This window comes from Emys orbicularis, chromosome 20 (assembly GCF_028017835.1).
Source record: "Emys orbicularis isolate rEmyOrb1 chromosome 20, rEmyOrb1.hap1, whole genome shotgun sequence".
Taxonomy (NCBI): Eukaryota; Metazoa; Chordata; order Testudines; family Emydidae; genus Emys; species Emys orbicularis.
This window is the reverse complement of record NC_088702.1, coordinates 18256863-18274183: the sequence shown is the minus strand read 5'-3', so window position 1 is coordinate 18274183 and position 17321 is coordinate 18256863. Positions and strand designations below refer to the sequence as shown.

Sequence of the window (17321 nt, the reverse complement as noted above, 5' to 3'; positions counted from 1 at the left end):
TTCCTCAGCTAAGCCTATGGAGTATATAACTGGAGTTCACTGATACATCTTTAATGCAATGGTTAAAACATCCCAATCAGAAACCCTGGAAATCTCATCTGGTTTCTCTCTCATTTTTTTGCAATCACTTTAAGAATTTTTGATGGTGGTTAAGTCCATTAATGGCTATTAGCCAGGATGGGTAAGGAATGGTGTCCCTAGCCTCTGTCTGTCAGAGGGTGGAGATGGATGGCAGGAGAGAGATCACTTGATCATTACCTGTTAGGTTCACTCCCTCTAGGGCACCTGGTATTGGCCCCTGTCGGTAGACAGGATACTGGGCTGGATGGACCTTTGGTCTGACCCGGTACGGCCGTTCTTATGTTCTTATGATATTTGATGCACTGGATTGTTTGCTCTTATTTGAATTTTTCATCCTCAAGAGCCTTGCTCAGAACTTTCTGAGCATCTTCCGCGGCCTCATTCAGAAAGCTCTGCAGCATGTAGTATGTGGTCCCAAAAGAAACTCCTGCAGCTAGCAGAGACCCCACCACTGGCACTGGGATAAAACTCAGAGCCGTTTCAGCTGCCATCGCTGCACCACATGCAGCCTTGCTTAGCAGCTTGATTACAAGCTCTTTAGATATTTCTGCAGCCAGTGGGGACTTTATAACCGCCCTCAGCTCTGGGACGGTCGTCCCCACCCTGTTGGCGAGATTAGTGAGTGAGGTTGTATCCAGTCCAAAGGCCTTACAGTAACGTCTCATGGATGTCACCAGGATGGTAATATCACAAGCAAGACCGAGACCTGGGAGAGGGATGGCAGCGGCAGCAGAAGACACAAGGGCTAGTTTCCATATCTGCTTCTGCAGTTCAGCCTTTTTCTTTTCCAGGATCTTTGCCGAGATGTTGGGCAGGGCCAGGATGAAAGTGAGTCTTTTGTGAGCATCCAGTTCCCGCTCCAGCGTCTCCTGCAGGAAGTGGAAATCGTATTTAAGCAGTTCCCAACTGGAGATCAGGAAAACCCGTGGGGAGGCCTCACCTGCTTCCCTAAGGTTCTTGATGCAGTTCTCTCGGATGACCTGCAGGATCTGTTCCTCATTGTAGGTGCTGGGCCGGCAGATCTGAGCTGCGTACAAGTCGGCATCCACTTTGGAGCGCACGTAGTAAAACCTCTTCCCCATCTTGTGAATCTCCTGGGCGAGGCTGGTGTGGTGGGAAGTGAAGCGCTCTGAGGCGATGATGATGAAGAAGTCGAAGTTGTTGAATTTTACCTGCTTGAGGTATTTGTCTGGCTGAAAATTGGGTGTCCCGATTCCTGGCAGGTCCCACATTGTTACATTGGGGAGTACAGGGTGTGGATAAGCCTTTGGCTCCATCGTTGTTTCTACCACCCCAGTCTTAGCGGCACCTTCATCTTCATCTCCCAATCCCAAGATGGCGTTGACAAAGGATGATTTCCCAGAGCCTGAATTCCCTGTGACTGCAATGTGCAGTGGGGTATTTTCTGATGACTCTAGAGACTTTTTCAGTTTCACTGCTATTTCTGGGAGGTTTCCTGTTCTGGCAGCAGCTTCTAATTCTTCACTGTCCTCTTTGGAAAACATTGGCATGTAAGCTGCTGGCAATGGGTCACTTGGTTTTAGCTGCAAGTCTTAGAAAAGTGAAAGAAAGATTGCAATTAGTTATTTTATCAGACAGTGTCACAACAGCTGGTTCATCTGTAGTTTGTTGAGGGACAAGGTTAATTTCAACACCATGAGTTTAAAATGCACAAGTTTGTAATGGAAATGTAACAATGGATAATAATATAATATATGGAGATACACCTATCTCATAGAACTGGAAGGTCATCGAGTCCAGCCCCCTGCCTTCACTAGCAGGACCAAGTACTGATTTTTGCCCCAGATCCCTAAGTGGCCCCTTCAAGGATTGAACTCACAACCCTGGGTTTGGCTAATGCTCAAGCCACTGAGCTATCCCTCCCAGCCTTGGATGGGATGATTTTCCAATCTATTGTTTGCAGTGTTGCTGTAGCTGTGTTGGTTCCAGGATATTAGCGAGAAGGTAAGTGAGGTAATATCGTTTGCTAGACCAACTTCTGTTGGTGAAAGGGACAAGCTTTCAAGCTCTGCTGTACGTGCTGGGCCGGTAGGTCTGAGCCACATACAAGTCAGCATCCATTTTGGAGCTCTGTGGAGCTTGAAATCCTGTCTCTTTTGCCAACAGAAGTTGGTCCAAAAAAAGATATGACCTCATCCACCCTTCCTACATATCACAATGAACATCACAATGACATGCCTCACATCCAGGCTCACACAGCCCAGTAGGACCATCCTAATGGCAGAAGCTACCTGCCCATACTGGGAGAGCACAGACGTCAGAGTCTCATTGTGAAGGGGGGGGGGCATTGAAAAGAAAAACAACGGTAGTGACAGGAGTAACTGAGGGAAAAGTGGAACAAAAGATTCCTTGACACAGAGTCGATCCTGGACCAAGAGATTCATAAACTGCTCCTAGGCCAAAAACATCACTATTGATTTGAGACAGATTTCATATTAATACAGTCAGTAACCTTAGCTACGCTCCAATACATTCCCAGAGAGCAGGAGACAGCAGGCACAGGCGGGACCCCACGTCTGCGGGTCAGAATGCAGAGCCCATCTGAACTGGACCTCATGGTGAAGGCTCCCCCCAAAAATATGGGGAGATAACAACACCCCTGCCACAAAGAAACTAACGAGTTACAAAGCAAACCAAACTAGCAGAGAGCCAGCCCCTGTTCACGGCACTTCCCCAACACAGTCTCACCCGCGGGAGCTCCCACAATCTCCAGAGAGAGAGAGAAGGGGGAGATGGCAAGAGAGGGAAGAGGTGGGATGCTGAGCAAAGGGAGTAGGAGAATTTTGTTGCAGCTGCTCTCGCCCTGCTCTGCATGTCCCCTCCCTGGGATGGTCAAAGGGGCAGGAGGCTGGAGCAGCTTGTGGAGTGAAGTCCTGACCCCCTGGTGGGCCACTAGATGCTCTTACAGCCCCTGAGGAGCCCAGGAGGGCAGGTGCAGCTAGGAGTGGCTGTAGAAGTGCAACAGAGGGTCCTGTGGCACCTTTAAGACTAACAGAAGTATTGGGAGCATAAGCTTTCGTGGGTAAGAACCTCACTTCTTCAGATGCAAGCAGCAGCTGTGCAGAAGTAAGGGTAGCAGAACCTTGCAACCCCCACCAGAACTCCTTTTTGGGTCAGGACCCCTACAATTACAACACCGTGACATTTGAGATTGAAATCGCTGAAATCATGAAATTTACTATTTTTAAAATCCTATGACTGTGAAATTGACCAAAATGGACCGTGAATTTAGTAGGATCCTACTCATGTCCCTCTATCCCCCCACCCCACCTCATCCCCGGCACCCTGGTTCCCCTTTGTTCCCCCATCCCACCTCAGCTCCTGCCTCTATTGGCCTCTATTTCCCTCTATGTCCATGTCAGCTCCCCCTTCCTCCCCCTTGCCCCCACCTTCCTTTCAACTCCTGCCTCCCTTTTCCCCACTTCCCTCTACCCCACCTCGGCTCCTCCCCCTCATCCTGCTCCCCCCACCCCACCTGCGGTCCTGCCCCTGTGTTCCCAAATCCCATCTACCCCACTTAGCTCCTATCCCTTGGTCTCGCTTCCCCTCTATCCGCCCCAGCTCCCATCCCCTCGTCTCTCCTACTGCCACCTCCGTGAAGGGCCCTCGAGCAGTTCTCCAGTTCAGCGCCCTGCGCTGAGGCAGGACCTAGACCTTCCCTGGCACGTGTTTGTCCAACGTGCTCTTGAAAACCTCCCGTGGTGGGGCTGCCACAACCTCCCCTGGCAGCCAACTCCAGAGCTTCACTCCCCTGAGAGTTGGAAAGATTTTCCTAATAAATGAAGCTAAGATTTTGGCATGGGTATTCTTAGTAAAAGTCACGGCCAGGTCACGGGCAGTAAAGAAAAATTCATGGAAGCCCGTGACCTGTCCGTGACTTTTATTAAAAACATCTGTGACAAACTGGGGAGCTACAGAGTCCCCACACTGCCTGCAGCGGCTGGACAGCTGCAGGGGCCCTGGCTCAGAGATCAGGGGTCCCCCATCGCCTGCGGCTCAGAGCTGTGGGTTACCCCCACCGCCCACAGTGGCTCAGAGCTCCTGGGAACCACCGCAGGTGGCAGGGGGACCTTGCAGCTCCCAGCTGCCGTGGGCCGAAGTCATGGAGCTGTCTGGATTCCTAGACTTCCGTGGCCAAATTGTAGCCTTACTAATATCTAATCTAATTCTTCCTTATTGCCGTTTGTGTCCATTATTTCTTGTCCTATCTTCAGTGGTCACAGAGAACAGTTGATCACCGTCCTCTTTATAACAGCCCTGAAAATGTCTGAAGACTGTTATCAGGTCCCCCCTCAGTCTTCTTTCTTCAAGACTAAACATGATCTCAGTGAGGAACTCCTTGAGGTGAGGAACTCCTTGGGGTGAGGATCAAAGGGGGCATGGGGTGTGGGAGGCATTAGATTAACTCTGCATTTCCTTGTTCTCAGAGGTTTTACTGTTAGGGTTTCAGCTCCCTACTCTGGAAGGGATCAGAGGTTCTGCTGAGCCACCTTAACTTTACCGATGACTTTTGTGTGTTAATAACAGATGTCAGCTCTGTGACGGGCATCTGAGCTTATCGGAAAGATCAACGTCCAATGCCTTGTTCAGGCAAAAGCTCTTCAGTAAATAACCCTGGATGGCCCCAAGGGCACAGAGCAGTCTGACTGGGGAACGACTTAGTGGTTCCTTCCCAAACTCTGCCCTCAAACTAAACTCTGCCCACTTCAGACATCTCTCACAGCAGACTGTGCAGACTCCTTTTCCTCCCTCTCCCCTGCTGTCAACAGCAGCGAAATCATTCACAAAGGCACCATTTAAACGATCATCACTGAGGTTAACACCTCAGCTGATGAGCATGGGGCAGGTCACCACTCTCGGAGTGATTGTTTCAGTCTCTCTGCAGACTCAGGCAGACAACACAGCAATGGTTATACGCGGGTCACATTCTGAAGGTTTTCTATGTAAGTATTAGAGCCAGAGACTAAAATTTTGCAAATAGTGGATATTTTAGAGAACAAGATGGCCTCACGGGACAGGTGCTGATAAACCATCCTGCTATGTAACCCCCTGATTCAAGCCCTATGATAATATCACAAGCAAAAGTAAAACCTGGGTCAGGATCAGCAGCGATAGCAGATGAGACCGGGGCACGTTTCGATCTATGCTTCAGTGGTTTCACTTTATTTTTTTTCACGATCTTTTCCGAGATGTCAGGCCGGGCCAGGATGAAAGCGAGTCCCTTGTGAGCGTCCAGCTCCCTCTCCAGTGTCTCCTGCAGGAGCTGGAAATCGTACTTATGCAGTTCCCAGCTGCAGAGCAGGAAAACCCGTGGGGAGGCCTCACCCCCTTCTCTCAGGTTCTCTATGCAGTCCTCCCTGATCTCCTGCAGGAGTCTCTCCTTGTTGAAATTCTTTTTCCTTTTCCCAGCATTCAAGTCATTATCCACTTTGGAGCGCACGTAGTAAAACCTCTTCCCCATCTTCTGAATCTCCTGGGCGAGGCTGGTGTGGTGGGAAGTGAAGCGCTCTGAGGCGATGATGATGAAGAAGTCATAGCTGTTGAATTTGACCTCTTTGAGGTATTTGTCTGGCTGAAAATTGGGAGTCCCGATTCCTGGCAGGTCCCATATTGTTACATTGGGGAGTACAGGGTAAGCGTTTGGCTCCATCGTTGTTTCTACCACCCCAGTCTCAGCGGCACCTTCATCTTCATCTCCCAGTCCCCGGATGGCGTTGACAAAGGACGATTTTCCGGAGCCCGACTCTCCCGTGACAGCGATGTGGACTTCGGTGTTTTCTATCAACTCTACAGACACCTTCAGCTTTGCTGCTATTTCTGCGAGGTTTCCTGTTTTGGCAGCAGCTTCTAATTCTTCAATGTCCTTTTTGGAGAACTTAGCACCCATGGCAGCTTGGCAGCGGTTCGATCAGTCTCAGGTATGTCTTAGGAAAGGGAAAGAAATATTGCAATTAGCTGTTTTCATCAGGCAAAGTCACAACAGCTCATTCGACTAAAATTTGTCAGGGGAAAAGGTTGATTTCAGCAAAGATAAGAGTTAAGAGGAGGAAGTAAAAGCAGAGGGAGTTTTGTTCTGAACGGGGGAAATCTGTGTCTGGCCAGTGAGCAAACCCAGCTCCTAGCTTAGTCCCTCTCTGAACCTTCCTCTTTCCAGAACGGCGCTCATTTCTCCTCCTTTACTGACGGCCTCATCTTGAGAGAATGCTCTGCCCTATCGACTTAGGTACCTATGCAACGCCCATCACAGTGATATCTGAGCAACTGATCGGGTACAACAGATGGATTAAAAGTGGATTCTGGGATCTGAGGCCCACAATCTGAATAGGACAATAAGTCAGGAGCAGAACAGCTATTGGCAATGCATGGGGCCCTGCTGATTGGCATCATCCAGCCAGCTGCTGGGGTGAGCTTGGACTGGCCAGACTGCAGGGAGATCAAAGAGGGACAGAGGAGGGAAAGATCAGCACGTCTCTGGGGGCAGGTAGCAGAGACAGGAGTCAGAATTGGCCATGGGCTGGGAGCCAGATCACTATGTTGAGGTGTTGAGGGGTCTAAGCCCCATCTTCCCTGCACCACCTTCTGCCTGACACTGAATCAGCCACAGACACTGGGGGTGAGGAACCCGTCACAGTGCCACCAAACTCTCAGAGTCCGATTCCACCGCCTGCTTCCAGAAAGGAAATAACGACCCTCAGAGCAAGTAACGACCCTCAGAGCAAGTAGCCCTGCCCAGGGGGCAATCAGAAATCAGCAGCATCTCCCATCCTGCTGGCAATCACAGCAGATTGGTCTTTGGATTCTTCATATGGGTGGAGACAGCTGCCAGGTGCTTCTCAGCTGCATCTTCATATGGCCCTGATTGTCCCTCCCCTTCCGCTAGAAGTTGCTGAAGGACAGATGGAAGGACAAGATGGAAGGACAGACATCAGTGGGGGGCTGTATTACCTGGCTATGAGCTATACAGGCAGGACAGATGAGCTGAGGGAACAGGGGCAGATCAGAGGAGGGGAGGGGGCGTCTCAGGACTTCTGTTGTTTTCAGAGATCTGTAGCTCTCAAGTGCTTTAAGAGTCAAGTGGCTGCGGTTAAGCCTGTGTGCCTGGTTCCCCCACCGTGCTGTCCCTGAAGGGGTTAAATGAGAAGGCCAGAGTGCCCCCAGCTGGGTGAGCTCTGGGGCAGCGTGTGTAAATGGCTGGATCTGGGGGAGGTCTCTGCACTGGTTACAGGTCTGGATGACAGTGTCCCACATCCCAGGGAAGGGCATCAGACAAGAGATTGACCCTGGGGTTAGGCTCTGTAGACCCAGAAACAGTGACTAGCCCCCGCCTAGACTCAGCTGGTGTGGAAGCAGCAATTGGCTCCACTCACACCAGACTGGGGACTGTACAGTGTGTAACTGGGCCAGTTTGTAACAGTCTCCTCTGCTGTGGGGCCGACAGGAAACTTGAGGGTGGTTAGGTGACTGGTGTGCTGTGACTTCTGCCTGCCACGCTGGCCACTGCTGTCTCATTGTTACCTGGTGCTCTTCCTGTCTCTTTGTTGTCTCCACCTGTTGTCTTGTGTCTATAAGCGCTATGGGGCAAGAGCCATCTTGCTGTGCTCTGTGTTTGTACAGCACCGAGCACCAAGGGGTGCTGATCTATTACTCTCTGACCTAAACAGCAGGTCCGACTAGAGGATCCCAAGGATGCCTCCTGGCCTTAAAATCTATAACTCCGTGAATATGAGTGTATAACTGGGGCCCCCTAGTGCTACTGTAATAATAATTTTAATGAGTCTTCTCTCCCCTCACCAAGCTCTACGCAACATGGCAGACAGGAGAGACACCCCCTCACTGCCCAGCTACCAGTCTCAACCATGCCTGAGGCCTGTCGTACAGCCATTCTGTGTCACCTGGGTGCAGCGAGATTGGGGGTTTCAGCTCAGTTCCCAGGGCTCCCACCCAGCACCCCCAACCCCGTCAATGGCACTAATCTTCCCCATCAGCACAGAGGCCAAGGACTGGATGGATCTGGATCTCCCCTCTTGCCTGTCGAGGGACATCTCGCTGGAGTACATTGGCAGAGCCATGTCCTGGTGAGAGGGGGAGAGAGTTTCAGTCTCCGGGGACTGGTGCCTCTCTCCAGCCCCTTTGTGCATGTCTGTCTCTCCTTCTTATCCCTCATGCCCTCCTGTGATTCCCAGAGGTTCTGAGCACCGGCAGCTCCAACTGCAGCTCCCTTTGCAGCTGTGGGAGCTCAGAACCTCTGGAAATCAGTTGGTGGAGAACATGGAAATATTTGTAATATTTTTATGGGAAATATGCATGACTCAGTTTCCCCTCTCACTAATTACTCCTCCGGCACAGTGGGACTGAGGAATGGCATGAAAGTGTCACATAGGCATGTCTGGGTTGGTGTGAAGGAACTACAAAGAACTGTCCCCATATGAAAGAAATTGCCTCAGACTCAGAGACACAACAGAGACCAGTGACCGGGCGTTGGCTGTTAACAACTAGGGGCTGGTCCACACTAACCCCCCAGTTCGAACTAAGATACGCAACTTCAGCTACGTGAATAACGTAGCTGAAGTCGAAGTATCTTAGTTCGAACGACAAGGTACTTACCGCGGGTCCACACGCGGCAGGCAGGCTCCCCCGTCGACTCCGCGTACTCCTCTCGCGGAGCAGGAGTACCGGTGTCGACGGCGAGCACTTCCGGGATCGATTTATCGCGTCTACACAAGACGCGATAAATCGATCCCAGAAGATCGATTGCTTGCCGCCGAACCCGGAGTCAAGGGAGGCAGAGCATGTGAACCCAGCAGGACTGCAAGCTGCACAGCTACAGACAAAGCACAAGCTGTGAGCAGACTGAGGCATGTTTGTTGCTGCCCAGGACTGAAGGCAGAGACACAGAGCTGTAACCCAGGGGGCTTTGGAAAAGAGGGGCAGGTGATCCTGCCAGACGCGGCTCTCAGTTAAGGTTTTGTTTTTTCCACCCTAACCTAAAGACCCTTAAAACCTGGATTCCAGTTGACTAACAAATGCCAGCTTGCTCTGAAAAGGCTGCCCGGCATTGCTGCAAATTCCTGCTGGCTGTGTCGCTCTCCAAGGGGCTAAAGTCTCTCACGGGGGGCTCAACTCATTGGGACCTGCTGGGGAGCCATGGTGAGAAACAGGGGTGCTGAAATCAGAGGGCCCAGTCTTGGGGTAGTGGAGCTGTGTGGCTTGCTCTGCAAAAAGTGGAGGCCCAGGGCCTAGCACAATAAAGGAGAGAGATGGTATAAAGGCGGGGGTGGCGGGAGCTCAGCACATCTTGTAAATCTGCTACACAGCCCCTAAATCAGCCCCATTCCTACTTATTGTGTGTAAGCAGGGGAATGGCCCCGCTATTGTGGGGAACTTTCCTGGCTTATACACTACCCCGGTGAAATGGGCTAGTGAAAGGATCTGAGTCCTCGCTCCCACTCCCTTTACCCAGAGGCCTGCATGACCTCAGGGGCTCCCCTTCCACTCTCCTGTGTGGCAGAGTCCTCGTAACCCCAACAAGGCTGGGCCCAGGATTCCTGGGGGGCTCGACCGCCAACCATAAGAACATAAGAACATAAGAACAGCCGTACCGGGTCAGACCAAAGGTCCATCTAGCCCAGTATCCTGTCTACCGACAGTGGCCAATGGCAGGCGCCCCAGAGGGAGTGAACCTAACCGGCAATGATCAAGTGATCTCTCTCCTGCCATCCATCTCCACCCTCTGACAGACAGAGGCTAGGGACACCATTCCTTACCCATCCTGGCTAATAGCCATTAATGGACTTAAGCTCCATGAATTTATCCAGTTCTCTTTTAAACTCTGTTACAGTCCTAGCCTTCACAACCTCCTCAGGCAAGGAGTTCCACAAGTTGACTGTGCGCTGCGTGAAGAAGAACTTCCTTTTATTTGTTTTAAACCTGCTGCCCATTCATTTCATTTGATGACCCCTAGTTCTTGTATTATAGGAATAAGTAAATAACTTTTCCTTATCCACTTTCTCCACATCACTCATGACTTTATATACCTCTATCATATCCCCCCTTAGTCTCCTCTTTTCCAAGCTGAAGAGTCCTAGCCTCTTTAATCTCTCCTCATATGGGACCCGTTCCAAACCCTTAATCATTTTAGTTGCCCTTTTCTGAACCTTTTCTAGTGCCAGTATATCTTTTTTGAGATGAGGAGACCACATCTGTACACAGTATTCGAGATGAGGGCGTACCATCGATTTATATAAGGGCAATAATATATTCTCAGTCTTATTCTCTATCCCCTTTTTAATGATTCCTAACATCCTGTTTGCTTTTTTGACCGCCTCTGCACACTGCGTGGACATTTTCAGAGAACTATCCACGATGACTCCAAGATCTTTTTCCTGACTCGTTGTAGCTAAATTAGCCCCCATCATGTTGTATGTATAGTTGGGGTTATTTTTTCCAGTGTGCATTACTTTACATTTATCCACATTAAATTTTATTTGCCATTTTGTTGCCCAGTCACTTAGTTTTGTGAGATCTTTTTGAAGTTCTTCACAGTCTGCTTTGGTCTTAACTATCTTTAGCAGTTTAGTATCATCTGCAAACTTTGCCACCTCACTGTTTACCCCTTTCTCCAGATCATTTATGAATAAGTTGAATAGGATCGGTCCGAGGACTGACCCTTGGGGAACACCACTAGTTACCCTTCTCCATTCTGAGAATTTACCATTAATTCCTACCCTTTGTTCCCTGTCTTTTAACCAGTTCTCAATCCATGAAAGGACCTTCCCTTTTATCCCATGGCAGCTTAATTTACATAAGAGCCTTTGGTGAGGGACCTTGTCAAAGGCTTTCTGGAAATCTAAGTACACTATGTCCACTGGATCCCCCTTGTCCACATGTTTGTTGACCCCTTCAAAGAACTCTAATAGATTAGTAAGACACGATTTCCCTTTACAGAAACCATGTTGACTATTGCTCAACAGTTTATGTTTTTCTATGTGTCGGACAATTTTATTCTTAACTATTGTTTCGACTAATTTGCCTGGTACAGACGTTAGACTTACCGGTCTGTAATTGCCGGGATCACCTCTAGAGCCCTTTTTAAATATTGGTGTTACATTAGCTAACTTCCAGTCATTGGGTACCGATGCCGATTTAAGGGACAGATTACAAACCTTAGTTAATAGTTCCGCAACTTCACATTTGAGTTCTTTCAGAACTCTTGGGTGAATGCCATCTGGTCCCGGTGACTTGTTAATGTTGAGTTTATCAATTAATTCCAAAACCTCCTCTAGTGACACTTCAATCTGTGACAGTTCCTCAGATTTGTCACCTACAAAAGCCGGCTCAGGTTTGGGAATCTCCCTAACATCCTCAGCCAACCTTGTCGTAGTCACTTAGGGGAGGGGTGCCCACTCCGGGGTGCTCTCTCTGCACTGGACGCTTCCCTGGCCCACTGATAATTTCATACAGTTCAAAGCAAATACAATTTATTAAACAGCAAGCAGGCTGACCTGGAGCATTGGCCTCTCCCCATTGCTCCTGGGGACTGTCAGTCTCAGGGTCCTGATTTCCCATCGACCCCCCCCCCCCCGCCCCCTTCCTTTGGTACTGGTGTAACCCTTCTGCCAGGTGGAGCCAGCAGCAACCAGGGCCGGGTTCAGTATCTAGGGGTTCCTTTCCATCGATACAACACAGAACTGGCTCGAGCTCCCACCCAGTAACCTGGGAAAATTACACACCACCCCTGGGCGCCTCTGAGAGGTAAAACTTCCCCACTCGCAAGCACAGAGTCTGAGTGTAGAAAAGAAACTTTTAATAAAAGGAGGGAAGGAATTCGGAGTTAATTTGGGAAAACACTGCAAACAGGGTTCATAAACATGGGCGGCAGGTATCAGAGGCAAGGGGAGCTGAGCCTCCCCAAACAGCCAGATGTGGCCCGCCCACTCTGCAGGCGGCTGGCTCTCCCATGGCTGCCTGGCTTCCTGGCGTTCCAGGGCTGGGAAGGCTGGAGCCATCCTGCCTGGCCCCCTGGCGCTCTGGGGGAAGGACATCTGGGGCCGCACTGTCCGGCCCCCTGGCATTCTGGGGCTGGGAAGGCTGGGGCCATTCTGCTGGGGCCGGAGGGGAGGGGAGGGGGTTGCGCTGCCTGGCCCCCGGCGCTCCGGGGGGGGTGCTAGAGCAGCCACAATGGGGGCACTGGGGGCATGGGGCAGGGGCCAGCGGCCACAGTGGGGGCTGGGCACTGGTGGGCACAGAAGGGGAGGGGCCTCAGGTGGAAGGGGTGGGGCTGGGGGGCTAGTCTTCCGAAGCCAGCTGTTCACCTACCACCCATGTTCATAAACATAAACCATGAGCAAAATACCCATCCCCACATAGGTTGGCCAGTGTCCTTTTCCCCTCAGGTTCTTAAGTCCAGCAACCAAAAGTCACTTTCACGTGCCCGTCCCTTCTCTGAACCCTACTCACTTGGTCCTTGGATACAGTTGCTGTCCTTGGTCAGGGCAGAGCTCAGAGGTGCATCTGCAGGGTTCAACTCCCACCCTGGGTGGAGCGGGGGAGGGGGGTAAAGAGGCACCTTACTCGCTCTGCTGCTCAGGCACTCGCTTGCCACCTCTCTCTGCCAGCCATCCTGCTGGCCACCTGCTCACTGCTCTCACCACGCCTCTCCGCAGCCACTCACTGCACCTCTCTGCCTCCCCAGCCACTCATTCGCTCTGCGCACTGACCGACCGTCAGTCACCTTCTGCTTCCACCCACCTCTCTACTGTGACCTCTGCACATCAGTCTCTTAGGTCTGGTCTACACTAAACCCCCAATTCGAACTAAGGTACGCAACTTCAGCTACGTGAATAACGTAGCTGAAGTTCGAAGTACCTTAGTTCGAACTTACCTCGGTCCAGACGCGGCAGGCAGGCTCCCCCGTCGACTCCGCGGTACTCCTCTCGTCTAGCTGGAGTACCGCAGTCGACGGCGAGCACTTCCGGGTTCGACTTATCGCATCTAGACAAGACGCGATAAGTCGAACCCAGAAGTTCGATCCCTCGCCGTCGAACCAGCGGGTGAGTATAGACGTACCCTTAGGGCTTGACTAAACTCGGGACTTCACAGCGCTGCCGAGGGGAATAGCTTGCAGCGCTGCGAGCGAGCGTGCAGCGCTGCAGGCTCTGATTACACTGGCGCTTTACAGCGCTGTACTTGCTGCGCTCAGGGGGGTGTTTTTTCACACCCCTGAGTGCAGCAAGTTGCAGCGCTGTACAGCGCCAGTGTAGCCAAAGCCCTAGTAATTGTCAGTTTTTTGCAGGCTGGGCAGAAACACTGCCCCCTGCCAAGCAATTTCAGCTCTGAGTGATTTTTAGCTCTTAGCAGTCAGGGTAGAAACACAGTCCTACCACAACCAATTTCAGTTCTGATTGAGTATTTAACATAACAAAGGAGACTCCTAATGAACTCTGTGTAGCTTCTTCTTTGAACAGTGCGGGGAACAGGTTAACCCAATCCAGAGAAGACCCGTGAGGGAGGGCCCACACCTTCTGGCTGGGATATCTGTCCCCACCCCTCTTATTTTCACAGGGCTCTGGCATTCGAGCCCCTGGCTTAAAGAGGTTCTTTCAGTTGAGTTCAGCACAGTTCTGCTTCCCTGTATTCATACAATAATGAAACAACATTGAAACAGCATTTCACTCCCCCTGCATTCAGTTTGAAATTTTTTTTAGGATGATGTTTAAAAAAAGTGAACGGTACAGAGTTTAAGCATAGAAATTTCTGGTTATCAGGGAATAACATACAGATTATCAAGGGGTGCGAAGTTCAGTTTAAGATCGGATGGCGTAAGGAGTACATAAACTGCAATATCCCGATTGGGGGTAAAAGGTTAACAGGTCAAAGTACAGACATTGAGATATGAGGGTATGTTGCTCATATAATGGCTATGTTCAGGTATGGAGTATAATGAGTGGATTCGATGGTGAGGATGGATTGACCCTCATTTGGTGAGATTTCACATTCAGTGAGTTTATGATTCCAGTTCATATGGTCCAAGGAAAAAATGATTTGTAACCCAACACCAGCCAAAGTTCATAGAATCATAGAATCATAGTTGGTTATTTTGAGCAGCACAGCTCTGTCTGCTGGATGTCTAGGCAAAGTAGGTGTGTTCATGCAAATACAGTCTGCTCCAGAAATCTCTCCCCCTCCCAGCTAGCTGTCGGGAGAATTCATTCGGTTCATTTAGACCCTTACATCGGGATAGGGTTGCCAACTTTCTACTCGCACAAAACCTAACACCCTTGAGCACCCCCTGCCCCACCCCTCTTCTCCTCCAAGGCCCCACCCTGCCCCTTCTCTGAGGTCCTGCTCTCCACTCACTCCATCCCCCCCGCCTCTGTCACTCACTTTCCCCACCCTCACACACTCGCTCATTTTCACCGGGCTGGGGCAGGGGGTTGGGATATGGGCTCTGCTGTGGGGCCGGGGATGAGGGATTTGGGGTGAAGGGCTGGAGCTGAGGGGTTTGGGTTGTTGCTGATTTAGGAGGTTAATAATATTAATCTGGATAGAATGGGTTTTAGGCTCACCAATCTGTTTGATCAGAAGATAATAAGGTTCTTGCCCTGAATCAGGCTCCACAGAATTTGCAAAGGACCCTCGGGGGTATGACAGGAAGTTCATACTGAGACCGATACAGCCTTAAAGAATTTTTATTAAGATAAATGAAGTAGTAATTAAATGGTAAAATAATCAGAGTTACAAAGTTACAATTGCATTACTGCTATTCAAAAGATCCATATGGTATTTTATGCTATAAAGCAGGGGTTGGCAACCTCTGGCACGCGTGCCGAAGGCGGCACACGAGCTGATTTTCAGTGGCACTCACACTGCCCAGGTCCTGGCCACCGGTCCGGGGGGCTCTGCATTTTAATTTAATATTAAATGAAGCTTCTTACATATTTTAAAAACATTATTTACTTTACATACAACAATAGTTTAGTTCTATATTATAGACTTATAGAAAGAGACCTTCTAAAAACGTTAAAATGTATTACTGGCACGCGAAGCCTTAAATCGGAGTGAGTAAATGAAGACTCGGCACACCACTTCTGAAAGGTTGCCGACCCCTGCTATAAAGCTTTGGTTAATATACTCACACCCTTCCTTGCTAACCTGGAGGTGAGAGACATAGAACCAGCCTCACCTCTGGTGGTTCCGGTTCCTCAATTCTTGAGTGAGAGGTGCAAAGCTTAGAAGAAGCTGGAGCTAAGAGCTATCGAAGCTAACTTAGAGTTTATTTAACTAATTTAAACTTAAAATTAAAACCTAATAAACAAAACTAAGAACAAAAGCTTAGGGAAACCAAGCTTCGCCTAGTCCCCTTGGAACTTAGAAAGTTTAAGAAAAACAAGCACAACCTACTAGTCTACTCTAGAGAGGTGGGTCACCTCTTTTATAGGGCACAGGTGCCTGAAATCCTTCCTCCTATGCCCAAAGTTCATTCCTCTCCCACAAAAAATGTTAGGGTCACTTACTCCATAGGCTAGTATGTTTGTACATATTGATGACATGTATATACATATTAATGACATTAGATCATACACACGTGTTATTTTTGTTCTCCTGGTTATTTTGGTTCTTTCCTTGTGGTGTGCATGTTAAGTTTGAGGGTACAGACTTGGAACCCCCCTACGCCATTCTACCATTATCTATCCATCTAGGTGAAAGGTCTTAAACATGTGTGTTGATTTTGCTATCTGGGTGAAAGGTCCCAAACATGCTAACTTTGCCTTAGCTCAACATACAGGATATGGCCTGTAGGTCCCTTGTGTTACAGCCAAACTTACTTTAATATAAATCTATAAACCTATTACAATAAACCAAATAATTAAACTATAAGAAAAGATATATATATATATATATATATATGCGCAAACAAGCAGGTTAATCCTATAGGCTACAAGATGAGTCAGTCAATTGAGAGAGATCACCTGATATAAACAGCAATAGACTATGTAATATAGTAAATCCAAAGGGTCAGGTTCAGAGATACACATGCAGCCCCCATTGGAATCTGATGCTGGGTACAGAGAAATGAATAATCCTAACCAATAACTCAAATCACAGCTCTGCATGGAAGCGGTAATTTCAGCTCAGATATTTTAACCATAATGCCTTTGAAATGGATTTAACAACATCCAAACCTATCTCAGTTTACAATGAAGTGTTGATTACAGGGTTAACTCTCTGCCCAGGCTGCAGAAATGTAGGGACATGATGACCCAATTATTCCAGTCATCCAGGAGTTTCTTAAAGAGTTTATTCCTCATGGTCTCAGAGTACAAAGATGATGTGCTGGATACAAGCGTTGGGAGTGGGGCAGAGTCATCTTTGTGGTTGGAAAAAATATATTGTGTGTTTTTGTTTCGACCTTCACACAGCTAGATTCCATTTTAATTTGTTTTGCCCTCGTCCCTAAATGCCACAATGTGGAGCCCATCAAACCTGGCATTTAATGGCAAGGGAAACATGAAAATCAAGTTTCTTTCGTCTGATGAAGTGGGCATTCACCCACGAAAGCTTACGCTCCAATACTTCTGTTAGTCTTAAAGGTGCCACAGGACCCTCTGTTGCTTTTTACAGATTCAGACTAACACGGCTACCCCTCTGATACTTAAGTTTCAGAGTGGTAGCCGTGTTAGTCTGTATCAGCAAAAAGAACGAGGAGTCCTTGTGGCACCTTTGAGACTAACAAATTTATTTGGGCATAAGCTTTCGTGGGCTAAAACCCACTTCATCGGATGCATGCAGTGGAAAATACAGTAGGAAGATATATATACACAGAGAACATGAAAAAATGGGTTTTGCCATACCAACTCTAACAAGAGTAATCAATTAAGGTGGGCTATTATGAGCAGGAGAAAAAAAAACTTTTGTAGTGATAATCAGGATGGCCCATTTCAAACCGTTAACAAGAAGGTGTGAGTAACAGTAGGGGAAAAATTAGCATGGGGAATAGTTTTTAGTTTGTGTAATGACCCATCCACTCTCAGTCTCTATTCAAGCCTAATTTAAGGGTGTCCGGACTAAAAACTATTTCCTCATGCTATTTTTAGCCCCTACTGTTACTCACACCTTCTGATTATCACTACAAAAGTTTTTTTTTCTCCTGCTGCTCTCGTTCACTCATTGTTTTTAATTTTGTTTCATTTAGGCTGGTTTTGGTTGATCCACTTTGAGAG

General features: G+C 48.9%; 2 protein-coding genes across 2 annotated transcripts; both read right to left on the bottom strand.

The window, feature by feature from the left end:
• Positions 1-398: 398 nt before the first annotated feature.
• LOC135892755 (interferon-inducible GTPase 5-like) lies at positions 399-1592 on the bottom strand. The gene has a single exon (XM_065420552.1). It carries the CDS (start codon positions 1590-1592, stop codon positions 399-401), a length of 1194 nt encoding a protein of 397 aa, XP_065276624.1.
• A 3473-nt stretch (positions 1593-5065) lies between these two features.
• LOC135892213 (interferon-inducible GTPase 5-like) lies at positions 5066-5989 on the bottom strand. The gene has a single exon (XM_065419922.1). It carries the CDS (start codon positions 5987-5989, stop codon positions 5066-5068), a length of 924 nt encoding a protein of 307 aa, XP_065275994.1.
• Between the last annotated feature and the right edge of the window lie 11332 nt (positions 5990-17321).